At 49.5% G+C, this 15,295-nt stretch overlaps 6 protein-coding genes across 6 annotated transcripts; 1 reads left to right on the forward strand and 5 right to left on the reverse strand.

Moving 5' to 3' along the window:
* Window positions 1–680: 680 nt before the first annotated feature.
* Window positions 681–2,083, reverse strand: BDV38DRAFT_257114 (uncharacterized protein). The gene is made up of 3 exons (XM_032055579.1): window positions 1,754–2,083; window positions 1,055–1,639; window positions 681–1,002 (listed from the first exon to the last, which is right to left on the reverse strand). The coding sequence occupies exons 1-2, from the start codon at window positions 1,974–1,976 to the stop codon at window positions 1,242–1,244; spliced, it is 621 nt and encodes a 206-aa protein (XP_031909986.1). The 5' UTR covers window positions 1,977–2,083; the 3' UTR covers window positions 681–1,002; window positions 1,055–1,241.
* Window positions 2,084–2,225: 142 nt separating this feature from the next.
* Window positions 2,226–3,499, reverse strand: BDV38DRAFT_257117 (putative oligosaccharyltransferase subunit ribophorin II). The gene is made up of 4 exons (XM_032055580.1): window positions 3,280–3,499; window positions 3,008–3,206; window positions 2,672–2,956; window positions 2,226–2,621 (listed from the first exon to the last, which is right to left on the reverse strand). The coding sequence occupies exons 1-4, from the start codon at window positions 3,423–3,425 to the stop codon at window positions 2,382–2,384; spliced, it is 870 nt and encodes a 289-aa protein (XP_031909987.1). The 5' UTR covers window positions 3,426–3,499; the 3' UTR covers window positions 2,226–2,381.
* Window positions 3,500–8,163: 4,664 nt separating this feature from the next.
* On the forward strand, window positions 8,164–8,853 carry BDV38DRAFT_179348 (uncharacterized protein). Its single transcript, XM_032052049.1, has 3 exons — window positions 8,164–8,411; window positions 8,576–8,640; window positions 8,720–8,853. The coding sequence occupies exons 1-3, from the start codon at window positions 8,269–8,271 to the stop codon at window positions 8,800–8,802; spliced, it is 291 nt and encodes a 96-aa protein (XP_031909988.1). The 5' UTR covers window positions 8,164–8,268; the 3' UTR covers window positions 8,803–8,853.
* A 406-nt stretch (window positions 8,854–9,259) lies between these two features.
* On the reverse strand, window positions 9,260–10,728 carry BDV38DRAFT_286405 (histidine phosphatase family protein; the record flags this gene model as incomplete). Its single annotated transcript, XM_032060657.1, has 2 exons — window positions 9,260–10,613; window positions 10,682–10,728. The coding sequence occupies 2 exons, from the start codon at window positions 10,726–10,728 to the stop codon at window positions 9,260–9,262; spliced, it is 1,401 nt and encodes a 466-aa protein (XP_031909989.1).
* Window positions 10,729–11,772: 1,044 nt separating this feature from the next.
* BDV38DRAFT_179364 (uncharacterized protein) lies at window positions 11,773–12,400 on the reverse strand. Its single transcript, XM_032052051.1, has one exon. The coding sequence runs from the start codon at window positions 12,267–12,269 to the stop codon at window positions 11,952–11,954; it is 318 nt and encodes a 105-aa protein (XP_031909990.1). The 5' UTR covers window positions 12,270–12,400; the 3' UTR covers window positions 11,773–11,951.
* BDV38DRAFT_179363 (uncharacterized protein) lies at window positions 12,401–14,558 on the reverse strand. Its single transcript, XM_032052050.1, has one exon. It carries the CDS (start codon window positions 13,942–13,944, stop codon window positions 12,532–12,534), a length of 1,413 nt encoding a protein of 470 aa, XP_031909991.1. The 5' UTR covers window positions 13,945–14,558; the 3' UTR covers window positions 12,401–12,531.
* Window positions 14,559–15,295: the final 737 nt, after the last annotated feature.

A 15,295-nucleotide genomic window follows, 5' to 3' on the forward strand; every position in this document is an offset into this window, starting at 1 on the left:
TTCCCGTCTGCATACTTGTGCACTCAAGCTTTCCGAATGCCTATAGCGTCTGTAAGCAATCTAGCAACCTATGTAGAGTTAAGCAACAGAATGAATTCTTTTCGGTTTATGGTAGATTTCTGCGCGTTTTTGAGCCAACCTATAGTATTCCTTACTCATACTATAATCAATCATTCTACAATCAGGCCATCTCCTATCACTAAATAAAATAGTTGATCTAGTTAACGGCCGCAACACAGCAAATAAAGGTATATTTATGACTCATATAAACCGAAGTCACCCATCTCTGTTATTACATCATTGATCTGCCGGTAAATGTTCGAACAAGCCCTACATAGAAAAGGTTTGAGAATAATAGCCTCAAGCCCAATCTCACTAAGCTATATCGCTTAATGACAAGCAATTGCTCGATAATCTCTCCACTTTTTAGGTGGGTGAAGCGGACCTGAAATTGCTATCATGAAATCAAGATATTTAGGGTAGCTTGTTTTAGATACGTTCACAAAGCCTAGGGAACTATTGTGGCGGGTTACATGGTTACACCTGCAGATACTCAGACATCTCATATATATGAGCTCGGACTCCCTGATGATTCTCTCGCTAGATAGAATGCCAACTAATGGTCTAGTCGGCCTACATGACTTGTTAGTATATTTGAACTGAAATTTTCTTGAATGTGTAGTCTTGTCATTGAATTTCATAGAAGCATAATCTATCTATATATATCACTGCAAGTACTAAAACGAGAGCGTTCTTCAAATACCCATCAGAGGAAAATGCAACCGGCTTCAAGTATTCTTCTAAACTGAACAACATCCTCCTAGTACGACGACTGCCCAGAGCAGGGGGTGTGTGTCATGGAAAGTACTGTTCAGTCTCAAGGCAGTCGACCCGTAGACAAGGAGATTCTAATTTCGTACATGTTATTGGTTGGTCCCCTGAAGAATGGAGACCCACAGCTATCTATTTGCTCAGGATTCGTCATGAACTTTTTTGGTGTCGCTGTTTGATGATTTAGATATGATAATCTCGTAGGGGATACTTTTCAACCCACTTTCAATACAGAAATGCCTTCATCGATGTTGGTGTATGATCTTGTCTTAATAGCACAAGCTAGGCCAAACACCAGGTATAGATTTGGGAGATATATAGTCGACAAAACACCCCAATAAAACGCCTCAGTATCGTAGCTCATACTATACAATAATATACAAGTCCCAACATCCCCGACTCAAATTTACTCAACCAACCTCCGAAACAACTCCCTTCTTCCCCAACCGATCCACAACCCCCTTCTTCAACCGTAGGAGCCTCTCAATCTCCCCCGACGGCATACCCTGTCGATCCCGCATCGAGAGAGCCTGTCGAATCGTCAACGCATCTAGATACTCCCGTCCCGTAAAACCCGGTCGTCCGACCAATTCCACCTCTCGTTCTGCCGCCTTAGCAATCTTCTGGCGCGCGGTGACCACCAGTAACGCCGGGTTCGCCGCCCGGGGAAAGACGGTTTGTACGGAGTCCCCGCGTTGGGCTCCGGAGGCAAATGTGCTGGAATTGGATAGGGTCGGGGCTGGGCTAACGGGGCCGATTCCGCGGAGGGTGGCGGCGAAATCGGGATCTCGGCCATCGAGGTCGATTGCTAGTTTTTTTTTTTTGTTAGTCTGTGTTGGGGTTGTTTCCTTGGGGGGAAGAAGAAAGAGCGGGTGGAGGGGAAAGGTCCTTGTTCTTCCCCGCGAAGGGATAATGAACGTACCGTTTGATTTCGTAAGAGAAGGCTGTTCTTTGGAATGATATGTCGGGCCCGTGGGAGCGCGGGTCTTTGTTTCTGGTTCCTTTGCCGGACGGGGTGCTGAAGCAGGGCCGGGAGACGGAGGCTTTGATGGTGTTGATGGCAAAGTGGACGGTTGTTTAGGGTATTGGCGCCGTGAGACTGCCTGCGCAGCAGCTCTCACAGGTTTGGAAGATGATGAACCCATGGATGAACCCCGAATGCCGCAATGGCTAGCGCGTGCGGGGTGGGAATCGACAATGTCGATGTTTGAGGCGTGGAGAAACCGGAGAGAGCGTTTGGCGATGTTTGAATTGAATGAAACTTCAACTAGCCGAAATTGGTCAATGCCTCGGGTGACGTCAGCCAAATCCATACGACAAACAATTATTTGTGTACTAGAATTTTACGAGTTTCAATGGGTGTGTTTTTTAACTGTGGTTTGGATTGATTCTCTCGGAAATACAAAGTGCGTGTCTGTTCTATTGGCTTGCTTAGGAACTCTGCTACATATGCTGGAAACGGAGGCTGATACAGTAATCTAGAAAACAATACAGAAGACAGTATTCAGTCGCATCGAAGATTTTGCCAGTAAACCCAGTACCGGCCGGTTTTACCGAAGACCGTCAAGGCGTCTGCCTTGCACTTCACCCAAAGCGCGACTGCCACTGATGAATGCGACCGTGCCAGCCACGGCGACCGCAGGAAGGATCTGGAAGAGTGTCCAGGACTGGTAGTACAGGAAGAAGATGCCTTCGATCGAGAGAAGAGAGCCGAGGAAGACACCATGAGAAACGGGAGATGCCTTCAAAGCCTTAGGAAGGTGGCAAACGTTGGCGCCGAGGAATAGCCACTGGACAAGTTAGACTAGCAATGGCAGAAGAAGAGTAATTGGACACTTACCACACCCGCAAGAACGGGAAGAGTGCCAAGCACCATCGCCACAAACGCAAGAGTGATGACAATCGGCGGGCTTCGGGGATCTTCCTTGAAGATGTGGTGGATCTCAGGAAGCTTTCCGTATCTTGAGACCTCAACAGTTGGGACTGGCTGATCGGGGTTCCGGGTAACGGCCAACTTGAACGCAGCGCCATTGTAGGCCTCCGCGCTGCCAAAAGACCCGATCAAGAGCTTTGCATCAAGCGGCTCAGCCAAGGAGAGGAATTGAACAGGAAGGTCCATTTGAGTCTAAAGCCAGCATTAGCCATGCCAAACAACAATTGTCCCTTTCGCACGTACCAGCTCAACCCTCGATTTGCCATTCTCCTTCACATTAAAGGGATAAGAGATGTCGAGTCCAGTCTCCGGGTCTTGGAGGAGGAGGAAAACCTGGTGCGCGCGTCTTCCGGAGCTGCCTTCGCGGGCTGTGAGAGTCACCTTCAAGGTGTCGGCACTTCCGAGGGAGACGGGCTTGGTGAGGGCCTTGTTGTCAGGAATACTGTCAATTCGGTCGATGTTAGCCAATTTCACTAAGGAAAGCCAAGCTCTATAGTAGTAAACAGATCACGCACTTTTCCTTCAATCCAGAACCGACTCCAGCTCCCTTGGTTTGAACTGACACGGTGGCATCAGTAAACCCCCACGCAGATGCCGCTGCGGTCGGGGCGGCAGTAAAAGCCAGCAAACCGAGCTGGAGGACAGTATTCCACAACTGCATCCTGGTTGGGAGATAGACGCTTGAAACAAACCGAGCTGGACGGAGTGGAACAATTGCGACGTAGGTGTCCTGAATACGTCGGTCTGCGGACGCAAGCTGAAGAAACGCTAAGATAAGCGCCCGCGGCTTTGGGGCAAGCTACGGTCCAGTGACCGACCCTCCGCCTTTGCAAGCCCTAATTTCCCGGAGTCTTCAAGTCGGCCTGCCAAACAATTCTTCCTCGCTTTACGATCGGCTTGATGGCTTCGTCAACTACTGCGACAACCCGCTAAATCGTCAAACATCCCGATAGTCGCTCCTTTACCCTCGCATAATGTTTTATTTTGCGTTTATCTAGCACCAGGAGCGCCCCTGCGACTGCAGTACGCCTTACGTTAGAACTCCTTCGCCTCCGCTACACCGACGGTCCACCCTGTGATTAACCCTCGCACGCCGTCTTGGAAGTCGTTCTGGTCGCAATCGCTGTCTTGTCCCCCGCTCATTGGTACGTCAGGAGATGTTGTATATCTTTTATACACCCGTATCCTGGATTTGATGGTGTTCTGGTGTTTCCAGGAGTTTCCGCTCCTGCCTGGGCCCAGTTTGGAACCAGCTGTTCAGTTTGGCACAGTTCACTGACTTCACCTTGCAACACAGGAATAGACAGAATACCTTGTACAGCGAAAACAAGCTAGTCGAGAAAGCGATCCAAAAAGAACCAACGATACCCCGCTGATCCTCGTGAACCGGTAACCCTCGCATTCCGAAGTGCCGATGGTCGAACTTTGCTAGGAACCGGTGGGCCGATTGTTTATTGAGGAAACCTGAGGAATAAAGGAAACTGTTTGTAAGGGCAAAAAGTGAGACAACTGTTTGAGACTGCTGTTGTTCGTCTTGTTTGCTTAGGGCTCAGTGCACAGTCAACCCTAGGCGGGGGGTGGTCATATAATTCACTCATCCGTATCGAATGCTAACAACAACAAAAGTGGCTGGTAGATCTTCTGTTACTCGGGGAGAGGCCTCTCCTGCGCCTTCGATCCTGGATTCGGCTTCTGTAAGTGTTTCTCTACCTCTCTTTGTCTGCATTATCTCTGACCAACCATAAAGAGAAACTCCCGACGAAGCTCTTCTCGCGCTTCGAGAAAAGCAACCCGAGAGCTTGAGCTCAACACTTCTCATCCATCTCGTTTGGCAGTGTCGCTACCTCCAACTCCCATCACTTCCTCTTTTGAAGAAGCGTTGTCGTCAACACAGCGCGCTAAGAGACACCGCTCTGTCAACTACTACGAAAAGACGCCACAGTCTAAAGGAGCCGAGACTCCGGGCCAGAAGAACGCATCGTTCTCAGCTCAGCCATCTGGCAGCGCCTCTAGAAGGAGTAGTCGTAGTCGCAAGTCCGAGAACGCTGACAAAGACTCAGTCAAGGCGCGTGATTCCACGGGTGATCAAGCTGTCACTCCTACCTCTACCTCTAACCCCAAACGCAAATCTCAAACTGAGCAATCTACCCTGCACACATATTTGCAGAAGAAGCCTCAAGAAAGACGAAAGACCTTGACTACACAAGCTGAGGCATCTGAGAATAACAGCCCTAAATCTGAGCCCAAACACGACGACAAATCTCCAGCTATGGGTGCCGCAGTATCTAGCGGCCGCAAGACTAGGAAGTCTATCCCAGCTAAACTGAATGGCACCGAGAGCACTGAAAAAGCTACTCCCAAATCTAAACTGGTCACTCGTCTCTCCACTCCAGTCTCTCGCAAAGACCGCAAGTCTAAGGGTGTTGTCGAAGCTGAGCAAGTACCCAAGTCAACCCCTCGTGTGAAGCCCGAATCGACCCCTGCTGTGAATCCAACGTCCAAAGCAGCCAAATCCCAGGCCAATGGAACGGCCGACCCAGTTACTCCAGCTGAGCGGACTCCTGTCTCAACCCCGAACGCCACAGTAACTAGATCCCGTCGTAGAGACCGCAATTCTGCCAGGAAATCCACGGCAGGTCGCTCGCAACTAGCGAATGAATCTTCCCAAGCAGATACTGCAACCAATACTGATGCCGAAGACCGCAAACCAGTCATTCAGGACTCCGACAAACCTGCTCCCCAGGACTCGGATAAGGGAAGCTCGGAGCCTCAGCAAGCGACCAAGAGACCGAGCAATACAGTAACCTTGAGTCTGGGCCGCAAGTCTCTCGAGTCTTTTGTTCAGAAAACGCTTGAGCCCACGTCCTATGGCAATGAAATCGCTGATAGCGTTGAAGGAACTCCCGTCGGTGTGTACGATGACTCTTATCATTTTGATTATGATGCAGATATGTATCGCAACAATTTCGGCCTTGATGGCCAAATGGACACACCAGCCTCGCCTACAAGCTTCTCCACAACTACCTCTACCGGCGCTCGGATGTCCGGCCGGACCCGAAAGCCCACTATCAGGGCATTAGAGTCCCTCGAGTCAGAGCGGCGTTTCCGCCGACCCCGGGCCCAAACGCCTGGAAAGGCGGAATCGTCTGCGGCTGGGAAACAGAGCGACAAGGCGCCCAGCGGAGAAAAGAATGCTGAGCAACCGAGGACAGCGCCAGGAGAAACTACGCAGCCAGATGTGGATGCCTTTGCTCGCCGGATATTTGAATTGGCCGCGGCAGCCGTTTCAGACGACTTTGTGCCGGCGCCTGAAGCCGACTCCTGGTTCGAAGAGCTGCGAAAAGAGTACCAGGGCAAAGGGGATGCGAAGATTACCGCAGTTGCGGCGGTGGTTGAGGGAGAGAGTAGGCAACCCTCGGATGACGAACCTACTACAGAACAGTGGACTGACGAGGACGGTTGGACGCACACAGGTCAAATTAACGAGTTTGGAGAGGAGTACGTCGTTGTTGGCCCTGATTTTGAGTGGTACAGGCCCAACAACACGTATGGGGACAAGCAACTTCCCGAGCCCCCTGTGCGCCTAAGGTCCCTGGAACAGTCCGAGAAGGACCGTATCTTTGGCTTTCCACCACGTATTGGAGAGCGTAACCTGCCTCGTGCAACCAATTTTCCGTTCATGATGGAGGATGTTTATCACGAACGGGCTAAGATTAAGGCCCGCGAGGAAGCGCGGCAGAAGGGCATCGCCATTGACAGGTCGATGTCAGTCTCTCAGATTGAGGCACTGATCGGCCGGCACAGCAAGAGCGGCAGCTCGCAATCGTCTGAGACTCCCGCTCCGGCCCCGGCTTCTACAAAGAGCTCGAAACAGGACAGGCCCGCTGGGTCCCGGAAACGACGACGTACGGAGCCCGTTATCCCAAGCGAGGCACCCTCGACCAACGAATCGACCACAGAGGGTACACATAAGCCAAAGAGAAGACGCAAGAACACGGTAGGAGCATCGGCACCGACCCCAACTGAACCTGAGCCTTCATCCGAAAAGCCCAAGACCCTCAAACTCAAACTGATCTTCTCGAAACGTGAATTACCGGCAACTCCTTCTGCTTCCAACACGACTAACACATCTGCCAAGCCGAAGAAGCGCCCTCATTCTGAAATCGAGACGGACGGTGACAAAGCCGTCGGCAACGGACTTTCGAAGAGCCCTAAAACCGCTCCATCCAATCCCACAACTACCCCCAGACGCCTCCTCAAGCTCTCGACCCCGAAGCAGGGACAGAAGGAGAAGAGCAATGTTGTTCCCGCTACCTCTACCCCTGAAGTTCCTCCTTCCGCTGATCAGAACTCGCTTACAACCCCCGGTGGACGTCCTCGTCGCCGCGCCGCTGCAGCATTAATGGCCGAATTTCAGAACCACAAAGAAGAACGGGCTCGCAGAGCCAATGCGCGCAAGAAAACCAACACCGATAATCCCGATGAGCCCAATTCCGGTCAGACCCCTGGTTCTTCCGCGAAGCAGCACTAGTGGTTCACCACTCTTACCTCTCTACCTTCTACCTCTACCCTTTGAATACGATAATTCCATCCAACGTTTCTTTTCCTTCATACGTCTTAGCCCCTTTCTAAATTCCACTTTAATCCTTTATTCACGTGACCACAAGTCACACCCTGATTCATTAGACATTTGAACTATCACGGCGTTATGAACGGTCATCGGAACTAAGCATAGCGGAAACTTTTTTCAAAGGATATGGCAGGCAATTGCACTGGTGTTTTTTTTTTTCTTTTTCTTAGCTCATGTTTATTTCTGTTTCTTTTTATTTACATTACGTGGGAGGCTCTCGTGAATTGTTCTCTTGTAGCTGTTATTTGTGTTCTTCTACTCCCACTCGTGTATTGTCCTCCGTCCTGTTTGTTCACCAAGGTATATGACCAAAGTGACTGGAATAAGACACAGGACAAGAGAAGAGAAAAACGGGACTGTATTATTGTTTTCTTCCTGTACAGTGACTCTTGCATTTTTTTTTTTTTTTTTTTTTTTTTTTTTTTTTTTTTTTTTTTTTTTTTTACTTTATATTTTGTTTTTGTTAATGTACGCGCATGCGCATAGCAAATCCGACCAGAGGAAAAAGGCCAGGATTAGAAGCAATTAGTTTACTTGCGGGGTTTAATCATTCTGTGTTGGAAGCATGTATTCTTGCATAGGATTTATTACAATCAAGAATGGGATGAATTCAACTGAACTTGACTTGATCTTTCCATAACAATCTATACTATGCATACCCAAGAAAAAGTTGATGGGGAGCATCATTTTGGCCTGAGGCACCAACCCGAGAAAGGGAAAAACGCAAATAAACTACGCCCGACTTTTTCCGCCTCAAACCATCTCATTCAATCAATCCACATCACTTCGAATAAGTACTTTAACATACCATCCCGAACCCAATCCTGATCTTACACAGACAGAGAAAGAGGGGGGGAAATAAGAAGAACAAAAAATGTCCAACCAACAACAACCCCGCGTAATTGTCAACCCGCAATCCCTTCAACGACCACCTCATCCACCCCGGCGCGGACCCCAAGGTCCACAAGCTGTCCGGGATATTCGGCAAACGAAGGAATATAAAATTGCTGCTAGACGGTATGCTTATTTTATTTTATTTTTACTCTTATTTATTTGTATATCCCAAGATGAAAGATAGGGTTTGAGAGAGTTTATGGACCCTCAATCGAACATCAATTATGCTTGCTCCTTGTTGAATTTCAAGATCAGGATCCAGCTGCTAATATTGATGTGATATATAGATGGCTTTCCACTATCGTGGCGTTGCCGATTGCATTGTATACGTCTTATGTGCTTTATGAAAGGAGTGAGTTTCTTTCTTTTCTCTTGTTCTTGTGCTGGAGGTTACTACTGGGGTAAGACAGAGAGCTGATTTGGTTGTTTAGCTTATTTGAATAAGAGCCAGAAGCATTTGGGTCGGCCCTCGGGGTCTGGGCCGGGGGAGGGAGGGAAGGATGGGAGTGCTTGATTTAGTAGGGATGTCTTTTTTCTTGTCTGGGTTAATTGTATATTAGTTTGTGGACTTGGGGTTTGTTCTGAAGTGCTTTTCTTTTTGGTTGGGATGTGCTTTTGTTGTAGAGTTAGGTTGTATTTGTATGGAGCTGGTTCTGTGGGAGGATGATGCAAGATGGATGCTGATTTAAGATATTTCTGTTTGGGATGGTGCTGGTTGAGATGTTCTGAAGGATTCTGGGGTCTCGGTATGAGGTATCTGGGATCAGTACTTGTAAGATCTCGTGGATGGATATGCAATTGTAATTTGTTTCTATTGGGTGGATATCGCTGCTCTTTGTGTACATGTCTGTGTGTATTAAAGTCAAGTTGTATGAATGAGGAAGGGCTTGAAAGAAAGGCCGAAAGAGTAAAGAGAAGCATAGAAGAATAGATATATTTGTCAGGGACAACATTGATAAACACCCTTCAGCTTAAGCAAGGCACTCTCCCCAGTTTCCACCGGATGTAACGAAGCTCAGTCCCTTGATGAAATCGTCCCGTTTGCACCGACCATGCTTGTCGGCATCACAGCCCTGCAGCGGGATGACTCGGTCGTTGACCAGGACGCGGACGAGAGGCTCCTTCTCATCCTTGCACTGCATCATCTCGACGTAGGCCCTGGCTGCGAAAGGGACGGTCCAGGCGGATGAATATCCATTCGTCTCCTCAGTCGACTGCACCGAGGTCTGGGAGAGGGGCTCGGTCGTGTTATACAGACCAAGCGCGAAGAAAACGGAGGTCATCGTGTTATCGTGCGAGAAGTCCGCATAGAGCGTAGCATTCAGCGGGAAGGTGGCGGGGTTCGAGTCCAGCGTGGTGTTGGTGCTGGTGTGGTCCTTAACCGGGGATTGGGTCAGACGAGCGATCAGCTCGTTAGCGAAGCCGATGCCCTGCGCAGGTCCAAGAGGGTTGCCTGCACCGTAGCCGTAGTATTTCTTGACCGACTGCAGGTAGTCGTATTGCACCCATTCTTCCTGGGTGAACAAAGCGCAGAAGGGGGAAATCCGACTGCCGTCGCGGGTCAAGGCGACGGTGTCGTATGAGCACATGTCCATAAGATAAACCACCTCTTTGCTGGAGAGCTTGGCTCCTGGGAGATCCTTCTCCAAACGTTCAACAATGGAGGGCGTAAAAACAGCGGTGAACTTGTCCTCGGCGTCATCCCCTACCTTGCTGTTCTCGAAGGTCGTGCAGACACTGTGGTCCAACGTGTTGTTGAATCCCTCGGTCTCAGGAATAATCACGTTGACAGTAGGAGCGGGCTGATCGCGCTTGGTCTTGGAGTTACCGAGCTTCGCCTTCTGGAAGCCCTGGATGAATTTCTCACCGGATGCGATTACCCGATCCGAGCCCGATGCCCGAATGAAAGGAACGACGCTCTGGGCGAGCTCCTCATAGCGCTGATAGAACTTGATTCCCGAATCCACCATTTGGTTCTCTCCAAAAGCAGTAAGGTCATCGGCGCCGAGGGAGTAGTTGTACGATTTCAGGAAGGCATACTTCCCGGAGAACGAGGTAGCATTATGCTGGATGGCCTTGATGAGCTTGGCGTACTTCTCGGACTTGCTCTCCGTTGGATACCGTGCGCCGTGACGGGAGAGCACTTGGGCGAAGGTAACCTGACAGTGGTCCGGAACGTCCTCGGAGAGCGAAGACTCGTCGTCGACCGAGAAGTAAGGGGAATACTGGCCCCACAGGTGAGAGACCCCCGAGAAGCACTGGTACCCTTCGTCAACAGTATTGCACGACTGTTGTCTCGGGCTGGTCACCGGAGTACCGGCAACACTGAATGAAGATCAGCCGCCGTTAGATTACGGCATCCACTATAGGGTAGTGTCTATGGGTGAGCTTACCTCGAGAGAAGGAAGGTAATGGGAAGGAGTACGCTAAGGACAGCCATGACGCTCACGATTGCAACCCTTTTGCTATTAGACAACCGACAGGGCAAGCCCTCCACGCGGACGGGAAGGTCCTCATATAAGCCCTTCATTTCCGTCTCATGTTGATCAAAATCGGAGACCTTGTAACCCTAGTGCAGCTTCGGATCCCGCGATATCGGACGGAGATTCAGCCGTGATGTTAGTGAAGCGGTAGTGTAGTGGGGGTTACAAGAGGATAAGCCTGCAGCATAAGACGATCATCCATGGTTCCTTAGGTACTCGTAGTAGAAAGTGCTGACGGTGAGGATGACCTGAGTTGTCTGTGTGATGCTGATAGGTTGTGTTGGGCCCACGTGGGCGCGGGAATGGTGAACAAGTGTGCCTGAGGGCAAGTTCCATAATCCTAGACATTCCTTCGGAATCCGGTCGGACTTCTGTTCAATTGAAGTTAAGATCTGAGGTTCAAGCATGATTAATTAGTACAGGGCTACTTACGTTCGCAATGATCCACTCCTTACGAGCGGCCGTTGTTTTAGCGGGTTTGATATTGATCAGGCACGGGTTATCAATCTGTCAACTACAGCCAATACTTTTCCCACGCTTTGTGTGAATATCCTTGCTCAAGATGATTGTTTATTTATTATACTTTTTTTTTCATTCATTTTCTTTCTTCTTCTCTTCTAGTCTCGGGACAAACCCGTATATTCTCAGTCAACGATGTGGAAACCTCACGGAGAGCTCAAGATTCACATGGCCACAAAACCAGTCAAGGAAGACTGAGATTCTCCGAAAAACGCACCAGTCAATATGTCAATATGTCAATGCTTCACTAAATCAATCTAATGACCTAATAAAATCTCGTTGTGGTGCTGGGGGCCACATCTGATAATCTCTACCCGTGCTTCCCATTTGATAACGATCGTCGTCGGATGTCGCCGAGCCCGGCGGCGATCCACAACGGCCGTTGACCCTGTTTTTTTTTTTTTTTTTTTTTTTTCGTGCTTTCGCTCTTTTCTCCCGTTTTGCTTCAAGTCTTGAAATATTCTCATTTTTTTTTGGGGGGGTTTCTTGTTCTTGTTCTTGGGCAATGATATTGTACAGGTCTATGGTAGATACCACAAATCCCAAGTTTGAGTAACCAAGTCATTGAAACAGTAATTGGGGAGATCGCTCTCAGTTGCACTCTCAAATCCAAATCAGAGCCGTGGTGGTATCTTTCGTCTAACGGGGTCCACGGTCACAATCAAACCAGAACAAATCCAACAACACCGAACAGCCCAAGATCAAGGGAACACGCCTCGCAGTTGACACTTTTCCAAGTGTCATGTAAAAACAATCCAGCGATGCGAATTAAATCGACGTCAATGCAAAGCAAGCAGACACCCTCCTTTCCAACACTCTCAACCAAATAGACCAGGGTGAAACAAACTATAAGCAAGAAAGTGAAAACATTGACAGCTGAAGCAAACAAAATATATGCAGGAATGTCAGGAACCCAGTTCACACTAATCGATATGAGAGCCATCTGCTTTTCGCCGTTCGCATAATCCAAAATCTCCATGCTGATCGCACAAATGAACACAATTTCCTCCAATGCAATAAGATCCTCGCCTCAGGCGAGATGTATGAAATATAGTCAGGTAATTATCTCCGCGGATCTCCTTGGATGTCAAAATGGACAGCCGACGATCCGCGGGAGAGAAAGAATGTTAGAGAGGGAAGGCGTGCACCTTTCAAAAGTCGCACGGAGCTTTCCTCCAAAGAAACAGAGGGGAAGCAGAGCATAAGCCGGGACATGTGAGCCCAATATCTTGCTTCCATAATCAAGCGCGGGTCCATGGCCCCGGGAACTGTGGCAGTGATCTTGCCTGCTGTTCATCTGCCAGAGTCCCTCGACTTGGCCAGCTACCAGCTGCTCGGGTAGCTGAGGCGGGCGGTGGCACTCCGCTCGTATCCACAGTTCGCTGTGTGGTGTCTGTACTAGGCCAGACCTGAGGGTCACGATCCGAGGATTGAAAGGAACGTGGAGAGACTGGCCGGGCCGGGATTTGCCCGGAAGGCCCGAGACGGCTGACGTGCTCGCGGTAGAAGTCCCTCTCGGAGCGGTAAAAGTCTCGCTCTTGCATCAAGGCCCGAATCTCTTGGGCCTGCCTCTGCAGCACTTCCGTTTGCTTCCGGATCTCATCCTGCTGGGCAGTGATCTTCTGCTCCATTTGTAGCTCGTTTCGTTTCCTGTTGCGGAACCTCCTCGACGCATCACTATTTGCCTTTCGCTTCTCGGCCTGGCTAGAGGAGCCAGACTTTAGGTCTAGGATACAGGGGATCATCCCGGGGTAAGGGGGATTTTCCGCCTGGGAACTAGGCAGGACGACAGGCTCCTCACTCACATGCTTGTGGCCTGCAACTACTGAAGGCAGTCGGCTGACTGGCTCCATTGTGGTATGCGGTGTAGAATGCAAATATGATGGTGCAGGCTGTGGGCCAGAAGCAGTAGTAGCCGCAGGAGATGACCGGCCGAACTGACTAAAGGTCGAGATGGGTGTCGTCGGGCTCGTCTCCTGAGGGCTCGGGTTTGGTGTTGGATTAGCACTTGTCCGGCGGCTATGGAAGGTTGGTGTGGAATGAACGGACACTGGAACAGGCTGTTGATATCCTGACACGGACATCGGCTGTCCAGCTACCGAATCCACAGGCAAGGGTGAACCAGGTGTCACGGTATATGCTCCCGGCCGTGTTTCCTGAACTAGCGGAGACTGGGAAGCACTCGCTTTTCGTGGATAACCGACTCCAGAGCTGACAAAGCGAGCTGATGGAGAAACGGGAGAGATGATCTGGCGGCTCCGTACTCCTGGAGATGCCGATAAGCGCTTTGCGTGTGTTGATGGAGATGGGAGATGTACTGTCGCGGGAGGGAGATGTTGATGAGACGGGGAGGTTGAGAACTGGTCTCCTAGCCCTTCCCGGCCAGTTTCCGCCGTGGAAGCAGATACTGATGGTGCTCTCGCCGGGGGGTTCAAGATAGAGTCGACTCCAATGGGACGAAGCTGGGTAGAACTCAGCGGGGGCTCCACAGGGGTTGAGGGATGCCACGAAACAGGCCGCGGACGCCCCGGCTCGCGGCCGTTCCAAGACGAATCCTCGTCTACAAAAGGGCGTTTCTTCTCCAGGGCACTGTGTTTCTCAGTTCGAAGGGCATCTTCTGATGAAGGGCCTGTCACTGGAGAAATCGGCGACATATGCTCCGAGTCTCTTTCGATGGACGGCCGCAAGAAGCTGGGGCATGGCGGGGGCCCCCCTCTCTCCAGGTGAGCCGAAGACTCGGGAAGGGCAGAGCGAGAGAGGCCACCAGTCGGTTGGGTGAGATGGTAACCAGACAGCGAATGATAGTGATGCGTGGAATGCCCCGGGTTGGTGTACGGGGTATTAGTCAACACACTGATCGCTAGGGTCGCCACGGTGAAAAGGGAGAAAATAAATCGGGAAGGTTAAAACTGGATAAAGACGGGCTCGAGGAAATTTCTCAAGCTTGCTTCCTCGGTCGAATAGAATCCCCTCCGGACTGGTAGTTCTTGGGTATTCGTATTGCAGCAACAACCACTGAAACGATTAATCACACCTGTATTTATATGCAGTATAGTAGTGATGCTCGTTGCAACGATATCAAGTCCGAAGGAAAGGAAGAGAGTAGAAGATATATAGAGTTAAATAAGAGAAAAAGAATAAGAAAAGAAATTACAATCAAAAGATAAAAGTAAAGCGAAGTTCTTAAAATACCTGTCAGAAGAGTTAAGTAAAGAGGTAAAGAAGTAGACCAGCAAAGGTGGGGATTTGAGGAATAGAAATAAAGATTTAGAGGACAAAGAAAGAAGGTAAGAGAGTCGAGACAGCGATGAGCAGAGGAGAAATGGATATTATTTCTAATTATTATTATTTTTTCTGAGGCCGGAGGGATTGCTTCATGTTCACGCTGCCGTTATGACAAGAGCAATTCGGCGGTGAGCAATGAAAAGGTGGTGAGTGGGACCAAGTGATGATGGGTTTGCGTTAAACCACAGGCATGGCATGGGGGAGTAACAAAAAAAAATATATTTAAAAATAAAAAAAGGAAATTTAAAAATTAGAAGAAATCTAAGAACAACTAAGACAAGGGACCCAGAAGAGCTCACAAACTGAGGATTGGGGAAAAAAAAAAAAAAAAAAAAAGGCAATTAGTTAGGTGCTGCTCTCTTGGAGTTGTTGTCTCATGCCCCATCCCAACAGCCTATTACCAGGCATACTGTATTGCTAACGTACATAAACTCCGTCCTTAAGGTACATACATACGTACAGGATACCTAACCTACTACCTAAAAGCCCCCCCCCAGGATCTTAATGCATGTGCGTGCATGGGCTTTTAGGCCCCTTCATACATGGATTAGGTACACAACCGGGTAGGATTACAGATAGTCATCTTGGCCATTACACACGCGGTACTGTACGGATCAAAACAACTAAAGGTACCGTACGTACGGAAGCAATCACGGACCAAAAGTACGACCACTGGACGGAACCGCTCTGATGGAGCCCGGGGAATCGGGAAACATTTAG

The sequence above is a fragment of the Aspergillus pseudotamarii genome, assembly GCF_009193445.1.
Source record: "Aspergillus pseudotamarii strain CBS 117625 unplaced genomic scaffold BDV38scaffold_60, whole genome shotgun sequence".
In the NCBI taxonomy this organism is placed as follows: Eukaryota; Fungi; Ascomycota; class Eurotiomycetes; order Eurotiales; family Aspergillaceae; genus Aspergillus; species Aspergillus pseudotamarii.

Coding starts and splice junctions, on each gene's coding strand:
- BDV38DRAFT_257114 (XM_032055579.1), bottom strand. CDS start 1,976: ATGGGTTCATCATCTTCCAAACCTGTGAGAGCTGCTGCGCAGGCAGTC. Junction 1,640..1,753: donor TTCTCTTACGAAATCAAACG/GTACGTTCATTA, acceptor AAAAAAAACTAG/CAATCGACCTCGATGGCCGA.
- BDV38DRAFT_257117 (XM_032055580.1), bottom strand. CDS start 3,425: ATGCAGTTGTGGAATACTGTCCTCCAGCTCGGTTTGCTGGCTTTTACT. Junction 3,207..3,279: donor GGTTCTGGATTGAAGGAAAA/GTGCGTGATCTG, acceptor CCGAATTGACAG/TATTCCTGACAACAAGGCCC. Junction 2,622..2,671: donor TTCCCGTTCTTGCGGGTGTG/GTAAGTGTCCAA, acceptor TAACTTGTCCAG/TGGCTATTCCTCGGCGCCAA.
- BDV38DRAFT_179364 (XM_032052051.1), bottom strand. CDS start 12,269: ATGGAGATTTTGGATTATGCGAACGGCGAAAAGCAGATGGCTCTCATA.
- BDV38DRAFT_179348 (XM_032052049.1), top strand. CDS start 8,269: ATGTCCAACCAACAACAACCCCGCGTAATTGTCAACCCGCAATCCCTT. Junction 8,412..8,575: donor TATAAAATTGCTGCTAGACG/GTATGCTTATTT, acceptor TGTGATATATAG/ATGGCTTTCCACTATCGTGG. Junction 8,641..8,719: donor TTATGTGCTTTATGAAAGGA/GTGAGTTTCTTT, acceptor TTGGTTGTTTAG/CTTATTTGAATAAGAGCCAG.
- BDV38DRAFT_179363 (XM_032052050.1), bottom strand. CDS start 13,944: ATGTCGCCGATTTCTCCAGTGACAGGCCCTTCATCAGAAGATGCCCTT.